The 18,633-nt window shown below is 44.0% G+C and overlaps 2 protein-coding genes across 3 annotated transcripts in view; both read right to left on the bottom strand.

Annotated features, from left to right (window-relative positions):
• The window catches only part of kat14 (lysine acetyltransferase 14), a 36,489-nt gene extending 26,005 nt beyond the window's left edge, over window positions 1-10,484 (bottom strand). The window contains exons 1-2 of one of the 2 annotated variants that reach the window (XM_052012146.1): window positions 10,067-10,484; window positions 2,697-2,818 (exon numbers count right to left, since the gene is read on the bottom strand). In XM_052012146.1, the coding sequence (XP_051868106.1) occupies window positions 2,697-2,818; window positions 10,067-10,331 (387 nt within the window). In that variant the 5' untranslated portion in view covers window positions 10,332-10,484. The remainder of the gene's footprint in view (window positions 1-2,696; window positions 2,819-10,066) is intronic. The other variant, XM_052012147.1, reaches the window with a different exon arrangement.
• Window positions 10,363-14,984, bottom strand: LOC127568429 (protein PET117 homolog, mitochondrial). The gene is made up of 2 exons (XM_052012148.1): window positions 14,812-14,984; window positions 10,363-10,679 (listed from the first exon to the last, which is right to left on the bottom strand). Exons 1-2 carry the CDS (start codon window positions 14,905-14,907, stop codon window positions 10,515-10,517), a joined length of 261 nt encoding a protein of 86 aa, XP_051868108.1. The 5' UTR covers window positions 14,908-14,984; the 3' UTR covers window positions 10,363-10,514.
• Between the last annotated feature and the right edge of the window lie 3,649 nt (window positions 14,985-18,633).

Below are 18,633 nucleotides of genomic sequence, written 5' to 3' on the forward strand. Positions count from 1 at the left end.
GAGGAAATGGCTAATGTGAACTTTTCATTGGAGTTTACCAAAAAAAATGACTTTGTCACAGTATTGCTTACATGAGAAGGATGGAAAGTTAATGAATGAGATAAAAATAAAGCAACAGGAAAGCTGGTAGTGCTTAAAGAAGATAAGTCACTGAGACAGAATGTACCTAGCTTGCCAAGAGAAGTAAAAATAACAATTGTACAGATGCTGGCAATATTCCTTGGATACAGAGGTAGTGCCCAAGGAGTAGAAGTCTGCAATGTTTTACACCCTAGTGTAACATCGAAGACTCAAGTTCTTTAGTTCAAACCTTCACTTCCAAAGCCCAGCTTTAAATCCAGCTCTTGAAAATGAAACGATGCTTGTAGCAGATATTTTATATAAAATGAATAGGGGAGCATTTTCAATTGTATGTAGACATGGGTACACCTTGTGTTGTGAGTGCATGTCCAACTACAGGACATGGTAGGCAATAAAGAAATTCTGGTGTCCAAGGGGCTAGGGCACTTCTCACAACAGCGCTATACATCTCATCTGAAACTGCTTAATACTGAGTTTGCTGAGTATTCCATTCCTCTGTACTAACAAGTTGCACCTTCATGACAACAAAGCTCATTCTCCAAATAACTTCTTACCTCTCCTTTCAAAGAAATATTATTTTTCTCACCAATCACAGCAGACTGTGCTTTTTGCTTATCCTCTCAATTCCAGCAGTGGAAATCTCAGTAGATAGATTCAATGAGGTAGCAACCTTTGATTGTTTCATCCCCCATTTTATGAGGGAATGCTATCAGCACATTCTTTCGGTTCATAGATATTACGTCTGTGGTGGGCAAGCTGTTGGAAAGGATTCTAAGAGATAGGATCTATGAGTATCTAGAGAATCATGGACTGATTAGGAACAGCCAGCAAGGTTTTGTGAAGGGAAGATCATGTCTCACAAGCCTGGTAGGGTTCTTTGAGGAGGTGACCAGGAAGATTGATGAGGGTAGTGCAGTAGATGTGGTCTACGTGGATTTTAGTAAGGCGTTTGACAAGGTTCCACATGGTAGGCTTCTTCAGAAGGTCAGAGGGCATGGGATCCAGGGAGGCCTGGCCGTGTGGATTCAGAATTGGCTTGCCTGTAGAAAGCAGAGGGTTGTGGTGGGGGGAGTGCATTCGGGTTGGAGGGCAGGGACTAGTGGTGTCCCACAAGGATCGGTTCTGGGACCTCTACTTTTTGTGATATTTATTAATGACTTCGATGAAGGGGTAGAAGGGTGGGTTAGCAAGTTTGCAGACGACACAAAGGTCAGCGGTGTTATGGATAGTGCGGAAGGCTGTCGAAGTTTGCAGAGGGATATTGATAGGATGCAGAGCTAGGCTGAGAAGTGGCAGATGGAGTTCAATCCGGAGAAGTGTGAGGTGGTACACTTTGGAAGGACAAACTCCAAGGCAGAGTACAAGGTTAATGGTAGGATTTTGGGCAGTGTGGAGCAGCAGAGGGATCTGGGGCTTCATATACACAGATCACTGAAAGTTGCCTGTCATAATCCATAGTCTCTCCTCATAATCCATTGGAGAGTATGGATTATGAGGAGAGAATAAGGGAGCTAGGGCTTTACTCATTGGAGAGAAGGAGGATGAGGGGAGACATGATAGAGGTATACAAAATATTAAGATGAATAGATAGAGTAGACAGCCAGCACCTCTTTCCCAGGGCACCAATGCTCAGTACAAGAGGGCATGGCTTTAAAGTAATGGGTGGGAAGTTCAAGGGAGATATCAGAGGGAGATTTTTCACCCAGAGAGTGGATGGTGCATGGAACGCTGCCTGGGGTAGTGGTGGAAGCAGATACGTTGGTCAAGTTCAAGTTTAAAGGTCGGCACAACATGGTGGGCCAAAGGGCCTGTATTGTGGTGTATTGTTCTATGGTTATACCACCATGCTACAATTACACAAAGTCTACATGCATGACCTCAATCTTTCCTTCATTAAACTGCATTTGCCACATTTTTGCCCACTCGCTCAATCTCTCGATATCTTGTTGAAGAGTCCAAATATACTCATTGCAGCATGCCTTCCCAGTTTTAATCAACAAACTTGAATATCTTTAATCTACCCCCTCTTCTAAGTCATTAATATAGATAGTAAATTGAAGGCAAAGGATTGGTCCTTGAGGAACTCCACTCAGTATATCTTTCCGGTCTGAAAAAGACCCATTTACTCCAAATCTCTATTTTCTGTGTAATAACCAGTCTTCAAACCATGTTACTTCCACAATACTGTGTGCTCTTACTTTGTGCATCAGCCTTTTATGAGGCACCTTGTCAAATGTCTTCTGGAAATCCAGTTACACTACACATACAGGTTCCTCTCTATTACCTCTGATCATTATATCCTCAAAGAACTCTTATAAATTTGTCTAACATGACTTTTCTTTCATTAAACCATGTTGACTTGGATTGATCAAGATTAAGCTTTTCTAAATGACTAGCTATTTCTTGCTTGATTATAAACTTTGACACATTCCCATCAACAGATGCTAAGCTAACTGACCTATAGTTTCCTGCTTTTCTGTCTCCCTCCCTTTTTGAACATCATACCTAATGTAGAACATTGGAGATAAAGAAAAAGAAAAAAAGTAGGGATATTAGTCCAAAACTGCAAAATGGCTGATTTTATTCAGACACGGGTACTTTTGGCACATACTTACTTGCTGCCACGTGAGCTTCAGTCTCTCGAAGTGCTCCTTCCGATCTTCTGCGCAGTCTGAACAACTAAATCGGAAGAAGTTATCACCTCGCAAGTAACTAGGATGCTCTCCCCTCAACTGAGCTGAAAAGGAATGAGACGGAGAAATGCAGTGGGGTTGACAAAAACTAAGAAAGGATGTGATTATCATAAAACTGGGGAAGAGAAGCAACTGCTTTTACACAGTGATAAAATATTCCAAGTCAAAGCATTATAAAAAGGACACATATTGTGCATTTTCCCAACTGCTACTTCCTATCTTTCATTATGGTTAACTTCACAAATAGTTGGTATGCCTCGCTTCAGGAAAGAGATCAGGCATCATTCAGATCAGTTCAAAATAAAACCAAGCATTATATTTGCTGTCTCTTAATGTTTTCGCAAAGCAGAAAAATTCAACACCAGAGAAAAACATGCATGCCTAAAATTTAATTTCAAGTCTGTTCTGGCTTTCTCTCTCAAAACTTGGTCATTCTGTACCATTTACCACTTCTCCGCTTACATTTCTTGGCATCATGTCCCTTGACATGATCTCAATTCATTTCTTTTGTAGGACAGAATTCCACATTTCTCCCACCCTTTGTATAAGAAATGCATTCTGATTTCACTCCTAAAAGGCTTAGCCACAATTTTAAGACAGCATTCCTTGTTTTGGATTTTGAATGGAGGAAACACTTCCTCTATATCTGCCCTAACAGATCAGTATAACATTTTAAATGCTTCAATAGCCCACTCCATAATGTTTGCTCCAGACCAAGGCACTGCCTTTATTTACATCCCAGGTTCAAAGTGCAACTTTAAAATAACAACTTTTTTTCTCAGTCTTATTTCCATGAACACACATATATCATTGAAATTACTTATGTACAGAATAAAACAGTTAAAAATACCACACTGGTTCATGAACATGCTGTCAAACCGTTGAAAATGAATAATAAAAACAGAAAATGCTGGAAACATTCATCACATAAGGTAGCATCTGTGGAGAGAGAGAAACAGTAGAAGTTTCAGGTTCAGGTTTTTCTCTCCACAGATGTTGCCTGACCTACTGAACATTTCAGCGTCTTTGTTCTCAGCTGAAATTTCTACCATCCACGGGATACTGTTTTTAGGCAATACTGTGAATATTGATATTAGCCAATACAAACATTAAGAATGGTATATTTTTATTTATTGCATTACTTTATTTTCCTTCTAATCTGTTTTAGCGATTTAGGGAAAACACTTACCTAAAGGAGTGGTTCTGGTAAGAAAGAACTTGCTTTTATAGTGGCACCTTCTAAACCACAGCCAGATCCAAACTCCACATTTTACTCGTGATACCTATATCACATTAATGACTAGTACAGATGGTGACACTTGGCCCATCATTGATGCCTTTTTGAAAGCTATCCAAATAATACTGGCCACTTTTCTCCACAGCACTATAAACCTCGCCCTTCAATAATAATCAATTTTCTCTTTAAAGTTACTGTTGATTCTACTTGCACCACGTTTTCACTCTATGCAAGTTTGATCATAGCTTGCTGCATTAAAAAAAACCTCTTCTTCTGTTTGCTCCTTTGATCTGTTATCTGATATCTATTTCCTTAGTTGCTAATCTTTCAGTGGGAAGAGTTTATCCCTGGCTCTGTCAAACCATCTGATATGCTCATCAGGGGCAAGCCATTTTGGAGCCAAAACTAAACCAAGTAAGACTTCAGCCTGCTACGAATACTGAAGCCCCTGGTGCATCTACTCCTTTCCCAGTACCTACGGAATTTATCTGCCCCATCGCAATACCTCTAAGTACTAGCCTTGAATCAGAAGGTATCCAAACTCCAAAACCTGCAGACTTTTAAGAACTGGATTTTGGGCCTTTTCTACACATTCAGGATCAGTTGCCTGCAGCTCTCCTTATGAAACAATATATAGGTCAACCACATGCCACAGCCATCAGGAACTAGGGGCAGGTGGTCTTGGAGCAGACTACAGTGAAGAAGGAATGTTGGTCAAAACATATTGGGTGGAAAATTCCTGTCCTTTCGACCCCCATAGAAATCTAAACCCATCTCAGCTGGTAATCTCCAGAATCTCTGAAGAATCAGGAACAGGAATGGTCCCATCATCAGTAACTAAAAGTTAGTAGGCTACTAAGATGATCAATTCAAGAACCTCCAACTCCTGTTTTCAGTTTACGTCCAAGACTCCTATTAAATGAACCCCACAAATTTAACAGCAGGTGTGCATGCTGGAAACAGTCATCTCACTGAAATTGTTATGCAATCTATCCATAGAACCATACAGCACAAAACAGGCCCTTCGGCCCACCATGTTGTGCCGTCCATCAAACCACCCTCACACTACCTAACCCTTTCCTCCCACATATCCCTCTATCTCACATTCCTCCATATGCCTATCCAACAAGCTCTTGAACCTGTCCAATGTATCTGCCTCCACCACCACCCCAGGCAGTGCATTCCATGCACCAACCACTCTCTGGGTGAAAAACCTCCCCCTGACATCTCCCCTGAACCTCCCACCCATAACCTTAAAGCCATGCCCTCTCGTCTTGAGCATTGGTGCCCTGGGAAGGAGGCGCTGACTGTCTACTCTATCTATTCCTCTCAATATTTTATATACCTCTATCATGTCTCCTCTCATCCTCCTCCTTTCCAGTGAATAAAGCCCTAGCACCTTAAGCCTCTCCTCATATTCAATACTCTCCAATCCAGGCCGCATCCCGGTAAATCTCCTCTGCACCCTCTCCAATGCCTCCACGTCCTTCCTATAATGAGGCGACCAGAACTGAACACAGTACTTCAAGTGTGGCCTAACTAGAGTTCTGTAAAGCTGCATCATCACTTCGCGGCTCTTAAACTCAATCCCATGACTTAAGAAAGCCAACGTCCCATTGGCCTTCTTAACTGCTCTTTCCACCTGTGAGGCAACTTTCAATGAACTGTGAATATGAACCCCCAGATCCCTCTGCTCCTCCACACTGCCAAGTACCTTGCCGTTTACCCTTACTCTGCCCTGGAGTTTGTCCTTCCAAAGTGTACCACCTCACACTTCTCTGGATTGAACTCCATCTGCCACTTGTCAGTCCAGCTCTGCATCTTATCAATATCCCTCTGTAAGCTCCGACAGCCCTCCACACTATCCACAACACCGCCGATCTTAGTGTCGTCCGCAAACTTACTAACCCAGCCTTCCACCCCCTCATCTAAGTCATCTATAAATATCACAAAAAGTAGAGGTCCCAGAACCGATCCCTGTGGGACACCACTAGTCACTGCCCTCCAATACGAGGGCACTCCTTCCACCACAACCCTCTGCTTTCTACATGCAAGCCAATTCCTAATCCACACAGCCAAGCTTCCCTGGATCCCTTGGCCCCTGACCTTCTGAAGAAGCCTACCATGAGGAACCTTATCAAACGCCTTACTAAAATCCATGTAGACCACATCCACCGCACTACCCTCATCAATCTTCCTAGTCACCTCCTCAAAGAACTCTATCAGGCTTGTGAGGCAAGATCTTCCCTTCACAAAGCCATGCTGGCTCTCCCTAATCAGTCCATGATTCTCTAGGTGTTCATAAATCCTATCCCTTAAAATCCTTTCTAACAGCTTACCAACCACAGACGTGAGACTCACTGGTCTATAATTCCATGGACTATCCCTACTACCTTTTTTGAACGAGGGGACAACATTTGCAACCCTCCAATCCTCTGGCACCATCCCTGTGGACAACGCGGATTCAAAGGTCCTTACCAGCGGTTCAACAATCTCCTCCCTAGCCTCTCGAAGCAGCCTGGGGAAAATCCTATCAGGCCCCGGAGATTTATCTGTCTTAGTATTATTTAACAACTTCAACACATCCTCTCTCTTGATATCTACAACCTCGAGAACATTACCCCTACCAGCACTCCCTTCCGCGTCATCGAGACCCCTCTCCTCGGTGAATACCGAAGAGAAGTACTCATTGAGAACTTCTCCCACTTCCGCCGCCTCCAGGCACATTCTCCCACCTTTGTCTTTAATCGGACCTACCTTTATCCTAGCCATCCTCCTACCCTTCACGTACTTGAAAAAGGCCTTGGGATTTTTCTTAACCCTACTAGCCAACGCCTTTTCATGTCCCCTTCTAGCTCTCCTCAGCCCTTTCTTAAGTTCCTTCCTCGCTAACCTATATTCCTCACGGGCCCTGTCTGAACCTTGCTGCTTATACCTCATGTACGCTACCTTCTTCTCCCTAACAAGTCGTTCCACCTCTCTCGTCACCCACGGTTCCTTCACCCTGCCATTCCTTCTCTGCCTCACTGGGACATATTTATCCCTAACATCCTGCATAAGATCCCTGAACATCGACCACATCTCCATGGTACATTTTCCTTCAAAAAGGACATCCCAATTTACACTCCCAAGTTCTCTCCTTATAGCCTCATAGTTCGCCCTTCCCCAATTAAAAATCCTCTTGTCCTCTCTGCACCTGTCCCTGTCCATGACAATTTTGAAGGTTATGGAGCAATGGTCACTGTCCCCCAAATGCTCACCCACCAATAGATCCTTCACCTGTCCCGGTTCATTTCCTAAAACTAGATCTAACATGGCATTCCCTCTAGTCAGCCTGTCAACATACTGCGTCAGGAATCCCTCCTGGACACATTTAACAAATTCCGTCCCATCTAAACCTTTGGCACTAAGCAGGTTCCAGTCTATATTTGGGAAGTTGAAGTCTCCCATTATAACAACCCTGTTATTATTGCTTCTCTCCAAACACTGCCTGCCAATCTGCTCCTCTATATCTCTACTGCTACTGGGGGGCCTATAGAATACTCCTAGTTTGGGAATACATCCATTTGGGCAGGCATGGTAGTGGGCAGGCACGGTAGTGGTTAGTATAACACTATTACAGTGCCAGCAACCCGGGTTCGATTCCAGCCACTGTCCGTAAGGAGTATGTATGTTCTCCCTGCATCTGCGTGGGTTTCCTCCAGGTACTCCGGTTTCCTCCCACATTTCAAAGACGTACAGGTCAGGAAGTTGTGGGCATGTTATGTTGGTGCCGGAAGCATGACAACACTTGTGGACTGCCCCAGAACACTCTATGCAAAAAGACGTGTTTCATTGTGTGTTTCGAGGTACATGTGACTAATAAAGATATCTTAAATCGCTGAAGGATGGGTGCAAAAACAAACCATCGCAGTGCCTTTCACTCACTGAGGGAAATCAGAATTTCTGCAGCAAATATTCAGTCTTTGTGGAAATCTACTCCCTTAGGCTTAAGCCAGATCCCACTCCATCTGTTAATCCTAGTTATGTTGGTAACCAATGGTGACAGAGTCACTCCACTGACCAATCAGGGCTGCAGACTCAAGGAACACAGTTGTGTAGAAATCGAATTGCATAATGTTGTTTTATTTCAACATTATGCAATTAAAGATGTACTGACCACAGAGTGAAAAATGGTAACAACCAGGTCCTGGTTGGTTTACATCACTCTGGAAATTCAATCAGGCATTGCCCAAAATGCAGCAAGCTTCTCAAGATGACACTTCCCTCTGAGTTATCTTTTATTAATCACAGTACCATTTATGGATTATTTGTTCACAAGAATAAAGATTATTGAGGGAGAAAGTCCTAGTTATAAGCAGCTGTCTCTCTACATTTCCTAAATTTGTCAAATGTCACTCCGCTATTTAAGAAGGCAGCAAAAAGGAAATTATAGACCTGTTAGCCTGACATCAGTGGTTGGGAAGCTGTTGGAGTCGATTGTCAAGGATGAGGTTACGGAGCACCTGGAGGCACATGACAAGATAGGCCAAACTCAGCATGGTTCCCTTAAAGGAAAAATCCTGCCTGACAAACCTATTGAAATTTTTTGAGGAAATTACAAGCAGGCTACACAAAGGAGATGCAGTGGATGTTGTGTATTTAGATTTTCAGAAGGCCTTTGACTGCACATGAGGCTGCTAAACAAGATAAGAGCCCATGGAATTACAGGAAAGTTACGAGCATGGATAGAGCATTGGCTGATTGGCAGGAAACAGAGAGTGGGAATAAAGGGATCCCATTCTGGTTGGCTGCTGGTTACCAGTGGTGTTCCGTGTTGGGGCCGCTTCTTTTTACGTTGTATATCAACGATTTGGATTATGGAATAAATGGCTTTTTGGCTAAGTTTGCCGATGATACAAAGATAGGTGGAGAGGCGGGTAGTGTTGAGGAAACGGAGAGTCTGCAGAGAGACTTGGATAGACTAGGAGAATGGGCAAAGAAGTGGCAAATGAAATACAATGTTGGAAAGTGTATGGTCATGCACTTTGGAAGAAAAAATAAATGGGCAGACTATTATTTAAATGGGCAGAAAATTCAAAATTCAGAGATGCAAAGGAACTTGGGAGTCCTTGTGCATGATACCCTAAAAGTTAACCTTCAGGTTGAATCGGTGGTGAAGAAGGCGAATGCAATGTTGGCATTCATTTCTAGAGGAATAGAATATAAGAGCAGGGATGTGATGTTGAGGCTCTATAAGGCATTGGTAAAACCTCACTTGGAGTACTGTGTGCAGTTTTGGGTGCCTTATTTAAGAAAGGATGTGCTGACGTTGGAGAGGGTTCAGAGAAGATTCACCAGAATGATTCCAGGAATGAGGGGGTTAACATATGAGGAACATTTGACGGCTCTTGGGCTGTACTCCTTGGAGTTCAGAAGAATGAGGGGGGACCCCATAGAATCATTTTGAATGTTAAAAGGCCTGGACAGAGTAGATGTGGCAAAGTTGTTTCCCATGGTAGGGGGGGTCGAGTACAAGAGGGCACGACTTCAGGACTGAAGGGTGCCCATTCAACAGAGATGCAGAGAAATTTATTTAGCCAGAGAGTGGTAAATCTGTGGAATTTGTTGCCACAGGCGGCTGTGGAGGCGAAGTCATTGGGTGTATTTAAGGCAGAGGTTGATAGGTATCTGAGTAGCCAGGGCATCAAAGGTTACAGTAAGAAGGCGGGGGAGTGGGGCTAAATGGAAGAATGGATCAGCTCATGATAGAATGGCGGAGCAGACTCGATGGGCCGAATGGCCAACTTCCGCTCCTTTGTCTTATGGTCTAAATTATCAAAATATCTTAGTTGGCTGCAAACCACAAGTGCCAGCACCCAAAACATCTCAGCTTTGGAAATTCCAATTCTTTTCACACTATTCAGTTACCTCTAAAGAGCTTCACCACTAACTTTCAGAGATCTGTTCAATTTCCAGCTTAACTTTGAAGGTGATTAGAGATTGCAATGGAAAATCTTATCTCACACTAACAAAAGACATTACGATTACAGGTGTTCAGAAATAACATACGTACTTGCAGGTATCCACTTCTGGCATTTGTCACAATAATAGGACATTTCTTCTGTCCAGGACACATCCCCTTCATCACCTAGTTCACTGTTCAAGGAATCCCCACTCTGATCGTGGGACAGATCCACTGAGGCCTGGTCTTCAGACTCAACTATCAGTAAAGTTTCCCCTTCAACCTCTCCTTCTTCCAAACCTTCAGATGCAGCCATTCTTGAGCATTCATCCATTTGGTGGGCAGTTAAACTTTTTGCCTCCCCATTATCTTCCATCTTACCAAATGTTTGGCACAGGAAGGCTTAACAGGTAAATTTGTCCAACAGCTAAGGAGCAGCTTTGTACATCTAAAGTAATTTGTTAATTAATTCTACTGTGTTTTTCCCACCATAAGGGAAAATATCCATCATCAATTAAGCATCCAAAGTCATTAATCCATGTTAGAGGGAAAAAACAGGTTATTGCTTTCTAACTTGTTGGGAACTCCCAGAAGCCAAGGTACTTTGCTTGAGTCGATCAGCTTCCAGCTTTTTTGTCAGACTAATCTGTTCTTCCAGGATCCGAATGTTTTCTTTTTTGCGCTGCTGTCGTTCAAGATCTCTGTAAACCCCTTCTCGCAATCTCTACAAAAAAACAAAGGAATTGAGCCTTATGGCAACATTCAGAAGTTAGCAAGACAATAAATATAAAAAGTTGCATTCATTTCCTGAAAAAAGCTCGAGGCGAGGACATGCCAAATGCTCAAACAACTGAAGATTTGAGTCCAGAGATGTGATTGTTCACTTCAACTTCCTAAAACCAGCCCGGCGTGTTTTGTATTGGTATTGGTTTATTATTGTCACTTGTACTGGGAGGTACAGTGAAAAACATGTCTTGCATACCGTTCGTACAGATCAATTCATTGCACAGTGCATTGAGGTAATACAGGGTAAAAACAACAACAGAATACAGAGTAAAGTGTCACAGCTACAGGGAAGTGCATTGCAGGTTGACAATAAGGTGCAAGGTCATACAAGGTAGATTGTGAGGTCAAGAGTCCATTTCATCGTATAGGGGAACCGTTGAATAGTCTTATCACAGTGGGATAGAAGCTGTCCTTTAGCCCGGTGGCATGTGCCCTCAAGCTCCTGTATCTTCTGCCTGATCCAAGGTTTATCTGCCATTAATATACGATTGGAGAGCATGTGTTATGAGGATAGGTTGAGTGAGCTAGGGCTTTTCTCTTTGGAGAGAAGGAGGATGAGAGGTGACTTGATAGAGATGTACAAAATGATAAGAGGCATAGATCGAGTGGACAGTCAGATACTTTTTCCCAGGGCGACATGGCTAACACGAGGGGACATAATTTTAAAGTGATTGGAGGAAGGTACAAGGGGGATGTCAGGGGTAAGTTTTTTTTTTACACAGAGAGTGGAATGCACTGCCAGCAGAGGTTGTGGGGGCAGATACGTTAGGGACATTTAAGAGACTCTTAGACACATAAATGATAGAGGAATGGAGGGTTATGTGGGAGGGAAGGGTTAGATAGATCTTAGAGCAGGTTAAAATGTCGGCACAACATTGTGGACTGAAGGGCCTGTACTGTGCTGTAATGTTCTATGTTCTATGAAACCAAGAGCAAGAGGTTTTTAGAAATATAGGAATCAGATTGGGAAGTGGATGAAGTAGAGGATGAATCAGGATCTTTTTGAATTTCAAAGCAGAAACAAGGGAATTTATAGTCTAATCCTGCTTCTATTTCTAACTGAAAAGCTGTAAAGTGCAGTGATTGTACTTGGGCTCCATAAATCAGACATCTTGTCAATCCATATAAAATGACTTATCACAAGATCACAAGACAAGGGAGCAGATGTAGGCCATTCGGCCCATCGAGTCTGCTCCAAAGAAAAGGGAAAAAAGAAAAAGAAATGAGAAATTGGGGGGGGGGGGGGGGGGCAAAAAAAAACACACTATTCTAACCCCAATTTCGGCCTTATCCCCATATCCCTTGATACCCTGACTATTTAGATATCTATCTACCTCTTCCTTAAACGCCTCCAATGATCTGGCCTCCACTGCTGTACGTGGCAAGGAATTCCACAAATTCACCACCTTCTGGCTAAAGAAATTTCTCCTCATCACTGTTTTAAACCTTACCCTCTAATTCTAAGATTGTGCCCTCTGGTCCTGGACTCACCCACCAAGGGAAACAGCTTGACCACATCTACTCTGACCAGTCCTTTCAATATTTTAAATGTCTCTATGAGATCCCCTCTCATTCTTCTGTACTCCAGTGAGTACAGTCCAAGAGCCAACAAACGCTCATCACACGTAAGCCCTTTCATTCTGGGAATCATCCTCGTAAATCTCCTCTGTACCCTCTCCAACATTAGCACATCTTTGTTATCAAATGTCTAAAGGCAGATCGGTGGATCTGAGTCCACGGCCAGATCAGCCATGATTTTATTGAATGGCAGAGCAGGCTCAATGGGCCAGATGGCCTACTCCTGCTCCTATTTCTTATTTCTTATGCAGATGGAGCATCATCATTCCAATAAAAGGTGGCTACACAACCAGTGGCCCGGATCTTCCAGAGATGCAAAAATGCTCTCCTGCCCTTAGACCACAGCTTCTTCTAATGCTCTGATAGTTGTTTTATTCATATTACTTTCCACCCTTTAATTCTTTTACCTGCAGTTCCTAAAGAAGCACTTAACCATTAAACGTCTTTTCTTCCTTTCATTTGTTTTCAAACAATTATTATTCCCTTTGGAACAATGCAGGATAAGAGGTGACTTGATAGAGGTGTATAAGATTATAAGGGGCATAAATAGAATAGACAGCCAGCACCTTTTCCCCAGGGTAACAATGACCAATACCAGAAGACATTGGTTTAAGGTCAAGGGAGGAAAGTTTAGGGAAGATGTCAGAGGTAGGTTTTTTTTTTACACAGAGAGTGGTGGATGCCTGGAATGCATTGCTAGGGGTGGTGGTAGAGGCTGATAGAAAAGGGACATTTAAGAGACTCTTAGATAGACACAGAGATGTATGAAAAATGGAGAGTTATGGGCTGTGTAGGAGGGAAGAGTTAGATTGATCAAGGAGGTTTATATAGGTCAGCACAAAATCGTCGGCTGAAGGGCCTGTAATGTGCTATGTTCCATGCTCTTTAGCCCTGAACCCTCCCAACTCCCCCCCCCTCTTATTTTTCTGGTCCCAGCTTGTTACAGTTTCTTGCTGTACTAGAACCAATCAAATGGAACTTCATTTTCCCATAAAATACCTCCAGCCACTTGCTTAACCTCTCTAATCCCCATGTAAATATACATGTGACTCTGTTAATAATCGAGAAATTATAATCGTCAAGGGTCCTGTTTTCAGTTTAGTCCTCAGCACTCGCTTCTCTTCAAACAGGAACCCTTGCCTACCCTTTCCAATGTTATTGGCTCCAATATGGAACACGACAACTGCACTCTCTCAAATGTCCAACCAGTTTGGTTCAAGATGTACTTCATGCTAGCATCATATTTGCAGCTGAACATACAGGGACATTCAATGCCACTTCCAAAGCATACTTTCCATCTCACTACTTATGAAATCAACCAAATTTACTGCAGCATGCTTCCTCTTCTCCCTCTCATCTCTGGGACGACTCCTGCCTCAACATCTGGGCCATCTTTCTTTATCAAAAGAAGGGAAGCAAGAGGGGTGCGTCACTCATTGCACAATATCCAGCTTCTGACCCATTTTGTAACTTGGTGTTTACATGGTTGATCCAGTTAGGTTTCCAATCAAAAGTGTCAATGGCAAGTGAGTCAATGGTAATACTGTCATTAGATCTCACAGGGGAAGTGATTTGACTCTCTCTTGTTGGAGACCATCATACCCTTCATTTGTCATGTAAAAGCCCATGCCTGAATGTTGCCCAGGTGATTCTCCTTGTGGGCACTGACTGAAAATGAATTGGCTAGGACATAACTTGTAACTGCTACTGTAACTGCTCCCATCAACCCATTTGGTTTTACCATGTCCCAAGATATTCCTATCCCTACCCACCTTCTCTGCTACCAAAAACTAACCTGTTTTTCTCTTTCTCAGTTCTGTGGGAGAGTCCTGGACCTGAAACGTCAACTGTTTCTCTTACCGCAGATGCTGACTGACCTACTGAGTGTTTCCAGCATAACGTAGGGCATCAATGGGAAGGATTTCCAGAAAACCTTCATCCTTTGTGCTAGATTTGACTCACAACAGTACTGCACTCCATCAGGGTTCCTTGATACTGGAGCACCCGGGGGAAGCCCAAGTGAGCCACCGAACTACAACATTAACCAGTGCAAGTAGACAAATGACACCCCTTCTTTAGCATTAAACTCAACCAATAGCTTTTTGGGGAGGGGAGTTGCGATAAAGCATGCAGTGAAACGGACTCTTCAGCAAACCGTCACGCAAACATTTAGCACAAGACCACATGACGGGAACACAAAGGCGGTGACCCGAAGTCCTCGGTCTGCAGGGCCTCGGCGACCGTTGCCGGGTGACCCTTGGCCGGTGCTCCGAGGGGGGAGGGGGCGGCGGCTCGCGCTCCAGGGCCACACGTGCCGGGTGTCGGGCCCCGGGCCGGCGCGCGCGCGCGCCAGGTCACGTGCCCCCAACCGCCACATCCCCGGGCCACCGCGCCCACCCGGCCGGGCTTCGTCCGTTACAGGGCGCAACATCCGCAGCTCCGCTCCCGACCCCCGCTTCCCGCCCCCAGCAACCACCAACCGAAAGACCGACCTCCCTCTCCAGCTTCTGCCTGAGGTGAACCCCGGCCACCGTCCCCACTGTCAACACCGCGGAAACACCGAGAGCCACCTTGGATGCCGTCGACATCCTGCGGCCTGGAAAACCCGGCCCGTCACCATAGCGACCGAGGCCAGGGCAGCCGAACGCCGAGAGGGCGATCCCAGCCGCGAGCGGCCGAGCGCGGAGAACAGGGATCACAGGCAGAGCTAAGCGAAGCGGAATCATCGTTCCAGCAGGTGGCTGGAGATGTGAGGCGGTAGTTCTCTCGGCTACAGTACTGTACTGCCGTGTTGGTTCATGACTGAATTTGTACTGTACATTAAAGGGAAAAAAACTGCAGGTGTTGCAAACCTGAAGTGAAAATAGAAAATGTTGGAGTTGCACACCAGGTGAGGCAAAGGGGATGGAGTGCAAGAGCAGGGAAATCTTGCTACGGCTGCTGAGACTGATCTAATCTGTATTCTTTTGGTCTCCTTATTTAAGGAGAATAGACTTGCTTTCGAAGTAATTCAGAAAAAAGGTTCCCTAGATTAATTTCCGGGATGAAGAGGAAAAGTTGACTGGATTCAACCTTCATTCGTTAGTGTTTAGAAGAACGTGAGGTGGTCGTAGAGTCATGGGGCAATATAGCACGGATACAGGCCCATCAAGTCTGTGCTGACCATGGTGCCCACCCAGCCAGTCCTAATTTCCTGTGTTCGGTCCCTATCCCTCTAAGCCCTGCCCCTCCATGTGCTTCTTAAATGATACTGTTGTACCTGCTTCAACCACTTCCTCTGGTAGCTCATCCCATATACTCACCACCCTGTGTGTGGGAAAAGTCACCCGGTCCCTTTTAAATCTTTCCCCTCACCCTAAATCTATGCCCCTTAGTTTTGGACTCCCTTAACCTGGGGAAAAGACTTTTTACCATCCACATTATCTATGCCCCTCATAATTTTAAACATTTCTATAAGGTCACCCTTCATTCTCCTACATTCCAAGGAATAAAGACCTTGCCTGGTCAACCTCTCCCTATAACTCGGGCTCTCTTGTCCTGGCAACATCCTCATTAATCTTTTCTGCACTCTTTCCAGATTAACCATGTCTTTCCTATAACAGGGTGACCAAAACTGTACTCTGTGTAGCCTCATCAATGACTTATACAACTAACATAGTGTACCAATTCCTATACTTATTGCCCTGACTGATGAAGGCCAGTGTGCTAAATGCCTTTTTCACCACCCTGTCTACCTGTGACTCTGCTTTTAATGTACTATGCTCTTGTACTCCTAGGTCCATCTATTCCATTAAACTCCCTGGTGCCCTACTGTTCATAGTAGAAGTCCTCCTCTAGTTTGACTTTTCAAAATGCATCACCTCACACTTATCTGTTTTGAAATCTATTTGCCACTCCTTGGCCCACTTCCCTAACTGATCAAGACCTCCCTGTAATCTATGATAATCTTCTTCACTATCAACAGCACCTCCTAATTTCATGTCATCCACAAACTGACTGATCAAGCCTTGTGCATTCTCATCCAAATCATTTGTATGAATATCGAACAAGGATCCCAACACCAACCCCTGCAGCACACACTAGTCACTGGCCTCCATTCCGAGAAACAACCTTCAACCACCACCCTCTGCTTCTTACCTCTGAGCCAATTTTGAATCCACTTAACTAGCTCTCCATGGATTCCATGGGACCTAACCTTCCAGACCAGCCTACCATGTGGAACCTTGTTGAAGGTCTTGCTAAAGTCAAAATAGACAACATCCACTACCTTATGGAGACAAAAGAGATTCTGCAGATGCTGGAATCTGGAGTGACACACACAAAATGCTGGAGGAACTCAGCAGGTCAGGCAGCATCTATCGAGAGAAATAAACAATCAACACTTCAGGTCCACTGCCCTACCCTCATCTACCTTTTTGGTTACCCCTTCAAAAAACTCTAAAAGGTTTGTCAAGCACGACTTCCCATGCACAAGCCATGCTGACTCCTCCTAATCAGACTCTCCTGTCTATGCAAATGCTGATAGATCCTGTCCCTCAGTATTCCCTCCAGCAACTTCACGACTACTGATGTCAGGCTGACCAGTCTGTAGTTCCCTGGCTTGTCCTTGCTACCCTTCTTAAAGAACGGAACAACATTAGTCACCTTCCAGTCTTAGGGAACTTCACTAGTGGCTAAAGAAGCAAATATTTCCGCAAGAGCCTCTGCAATTTCTTCTCTAGCCTCCCAAGGATGCACTCGGTCAGGCCCTTTTTATGTAAACATGAATTCATATCACAGGACTCGCAATTTTCCTGTGCTTAGTACTCACATGACCCACTGTTTACCACCAAAAATTCTCATAACTTGGTCCTAAAGAAGACCAAGCTGCCATTACCACCTTGGTGGGCATGCTCGTTGTCAGTCCCTCAGAGTTGTGTTCTGATCTACAATTTGGTATTTTTCAATATTCTCTTGATACCTTGATCTGCAACTCCCTCAAACCTCAGATGCAGTGTGTCAGTTTTGTTTGAATTCTTTCATTTGACAGGCTGGGCATCAAATGATCCCACAACACCCAGTCTAAAAAGTTCTGAAAATTGCACCTTCCAGCTAGTGTCTGTAACTGAGGAATTCACCCACCATAACCCTTGGTCTCTGCTTTCAACATGCCAAATACACAACTAGTGAAATTCTCTGAAGCTGCTGAATTAGAATGTTCCTTCAAAATCGTTGCAATGTTTCCATCATAGACTGTGGTCCAGGGCATTAGTAAACTTACTAACCTTTCTACTTCTCTGGGTCTACTTTGAGAGACATCATTGCCTATCTATTTTTATGCACAGCATCAGGTGCACTTTTCCTCTCTGGGATATCAATGGTATCATTTGCTCTTAGGAACATCTCCACCCATTCCATGTACAGAACAAATGTCTGTAACCTCTTGTACATTTCCAGCACATCAACATTTCCACATGTTCACTGCCCACTATCATTGCTACTCTATCAGTGAATCCCATTTTTTTATTCCCCTCACACTTCATGACTGCCTTGCCACTTCTGCAGCAGCAACATCCCAAACTCATCACCGATATGGCATCCATTGGTTCTTCTCTGTACAGTTTGGAACGACAAGTAATAATATGCCTGGCTAGAAGTTCTCAACTGATGGCAGTGGTTGACACAACAATCTATCAAAAGTCATGTGACAAGATACATGTAGACCTTAAAGGTTTGTACACACCAGAGTAGATTTTTGTACCCTTGCTACTCTCCATGCTTCATCCAAGTATCGTTCAGCATGGAAGAATCCTGATTTTTCTGCTAAGGGATGATGGTACGTGGTGATCAGGAGAAGGTTTCCATACTCTTGTTTAACCGGGTGTCATGGACTTCATGAGGTTTGGCATCACTGCTGTAAACTCAAAGCCAAACCCTCCTGCCTAGATACCACTCTGATGGGTCTATACTGCTGGTAGGGCAGGATGTTCCCAGGCATAGTGATGAAGGAGTCCGACACATTGGCTGTAAGATGTGATTCTCCGCATTTGAATGTGTCATACTATTGCCTGACTTGTCTGTGGGCCAGTCCCCCTAACTTAGGCTCCAGACTTTCTTAAGGAGGACTCTGCAAGGTTCGGTAGGTTGGGAGTGACTTTGCCCAGATCAATGCCAGGTGGTTTTTCTAGTTTCAGTGTTTTGCATTTTAATATATTGGTTTCAATAAAATTGAAAGGCCTTTTCAAAACTTTTCAGCTGCCACAGTAGGATTTGAACTTGGAAACTTGAAACGTTAGTCCTAGCCTCTGGATTACTAGATCAGTAATGTAATCTTT

The sequence above is a fragment of the Pristis pectinata genome, chromosome 3 (assembly GCF_009764475.1).
Source record: "Pristis pectinata isolate sPriPec2 chromosome 3, sPriPec2.1.pri, whole genome shotgun sequence".
NCBI classification, from domain to species: domain Eukaryota; kingdom Metazoa; phylum Chordata; class Chondrichthyes; order Rhinopristiformes; family Pristidae; genus Pristis; species Pristis pectinata.

What these genes read in the sequence shown, in the direction of transcription:
- LOC127568429 (XM_052012148.1), bottom strand. Translation starts at nt 14,907, where the DNA reads ATGTCGACGGCATCCAAGGTGGCTCTCGGTGTTTCCGCGGTGTTGACA. An exon ending in GGCAGAAGCTGGAGAGGGAG is followed by an intron (nt 10,680 to 14,811) that starts GTCGGTCTTTCG and finishes GTTTTTTTGTAG; the next exon opens with AGATTGCGAGAAGGGGTTTA.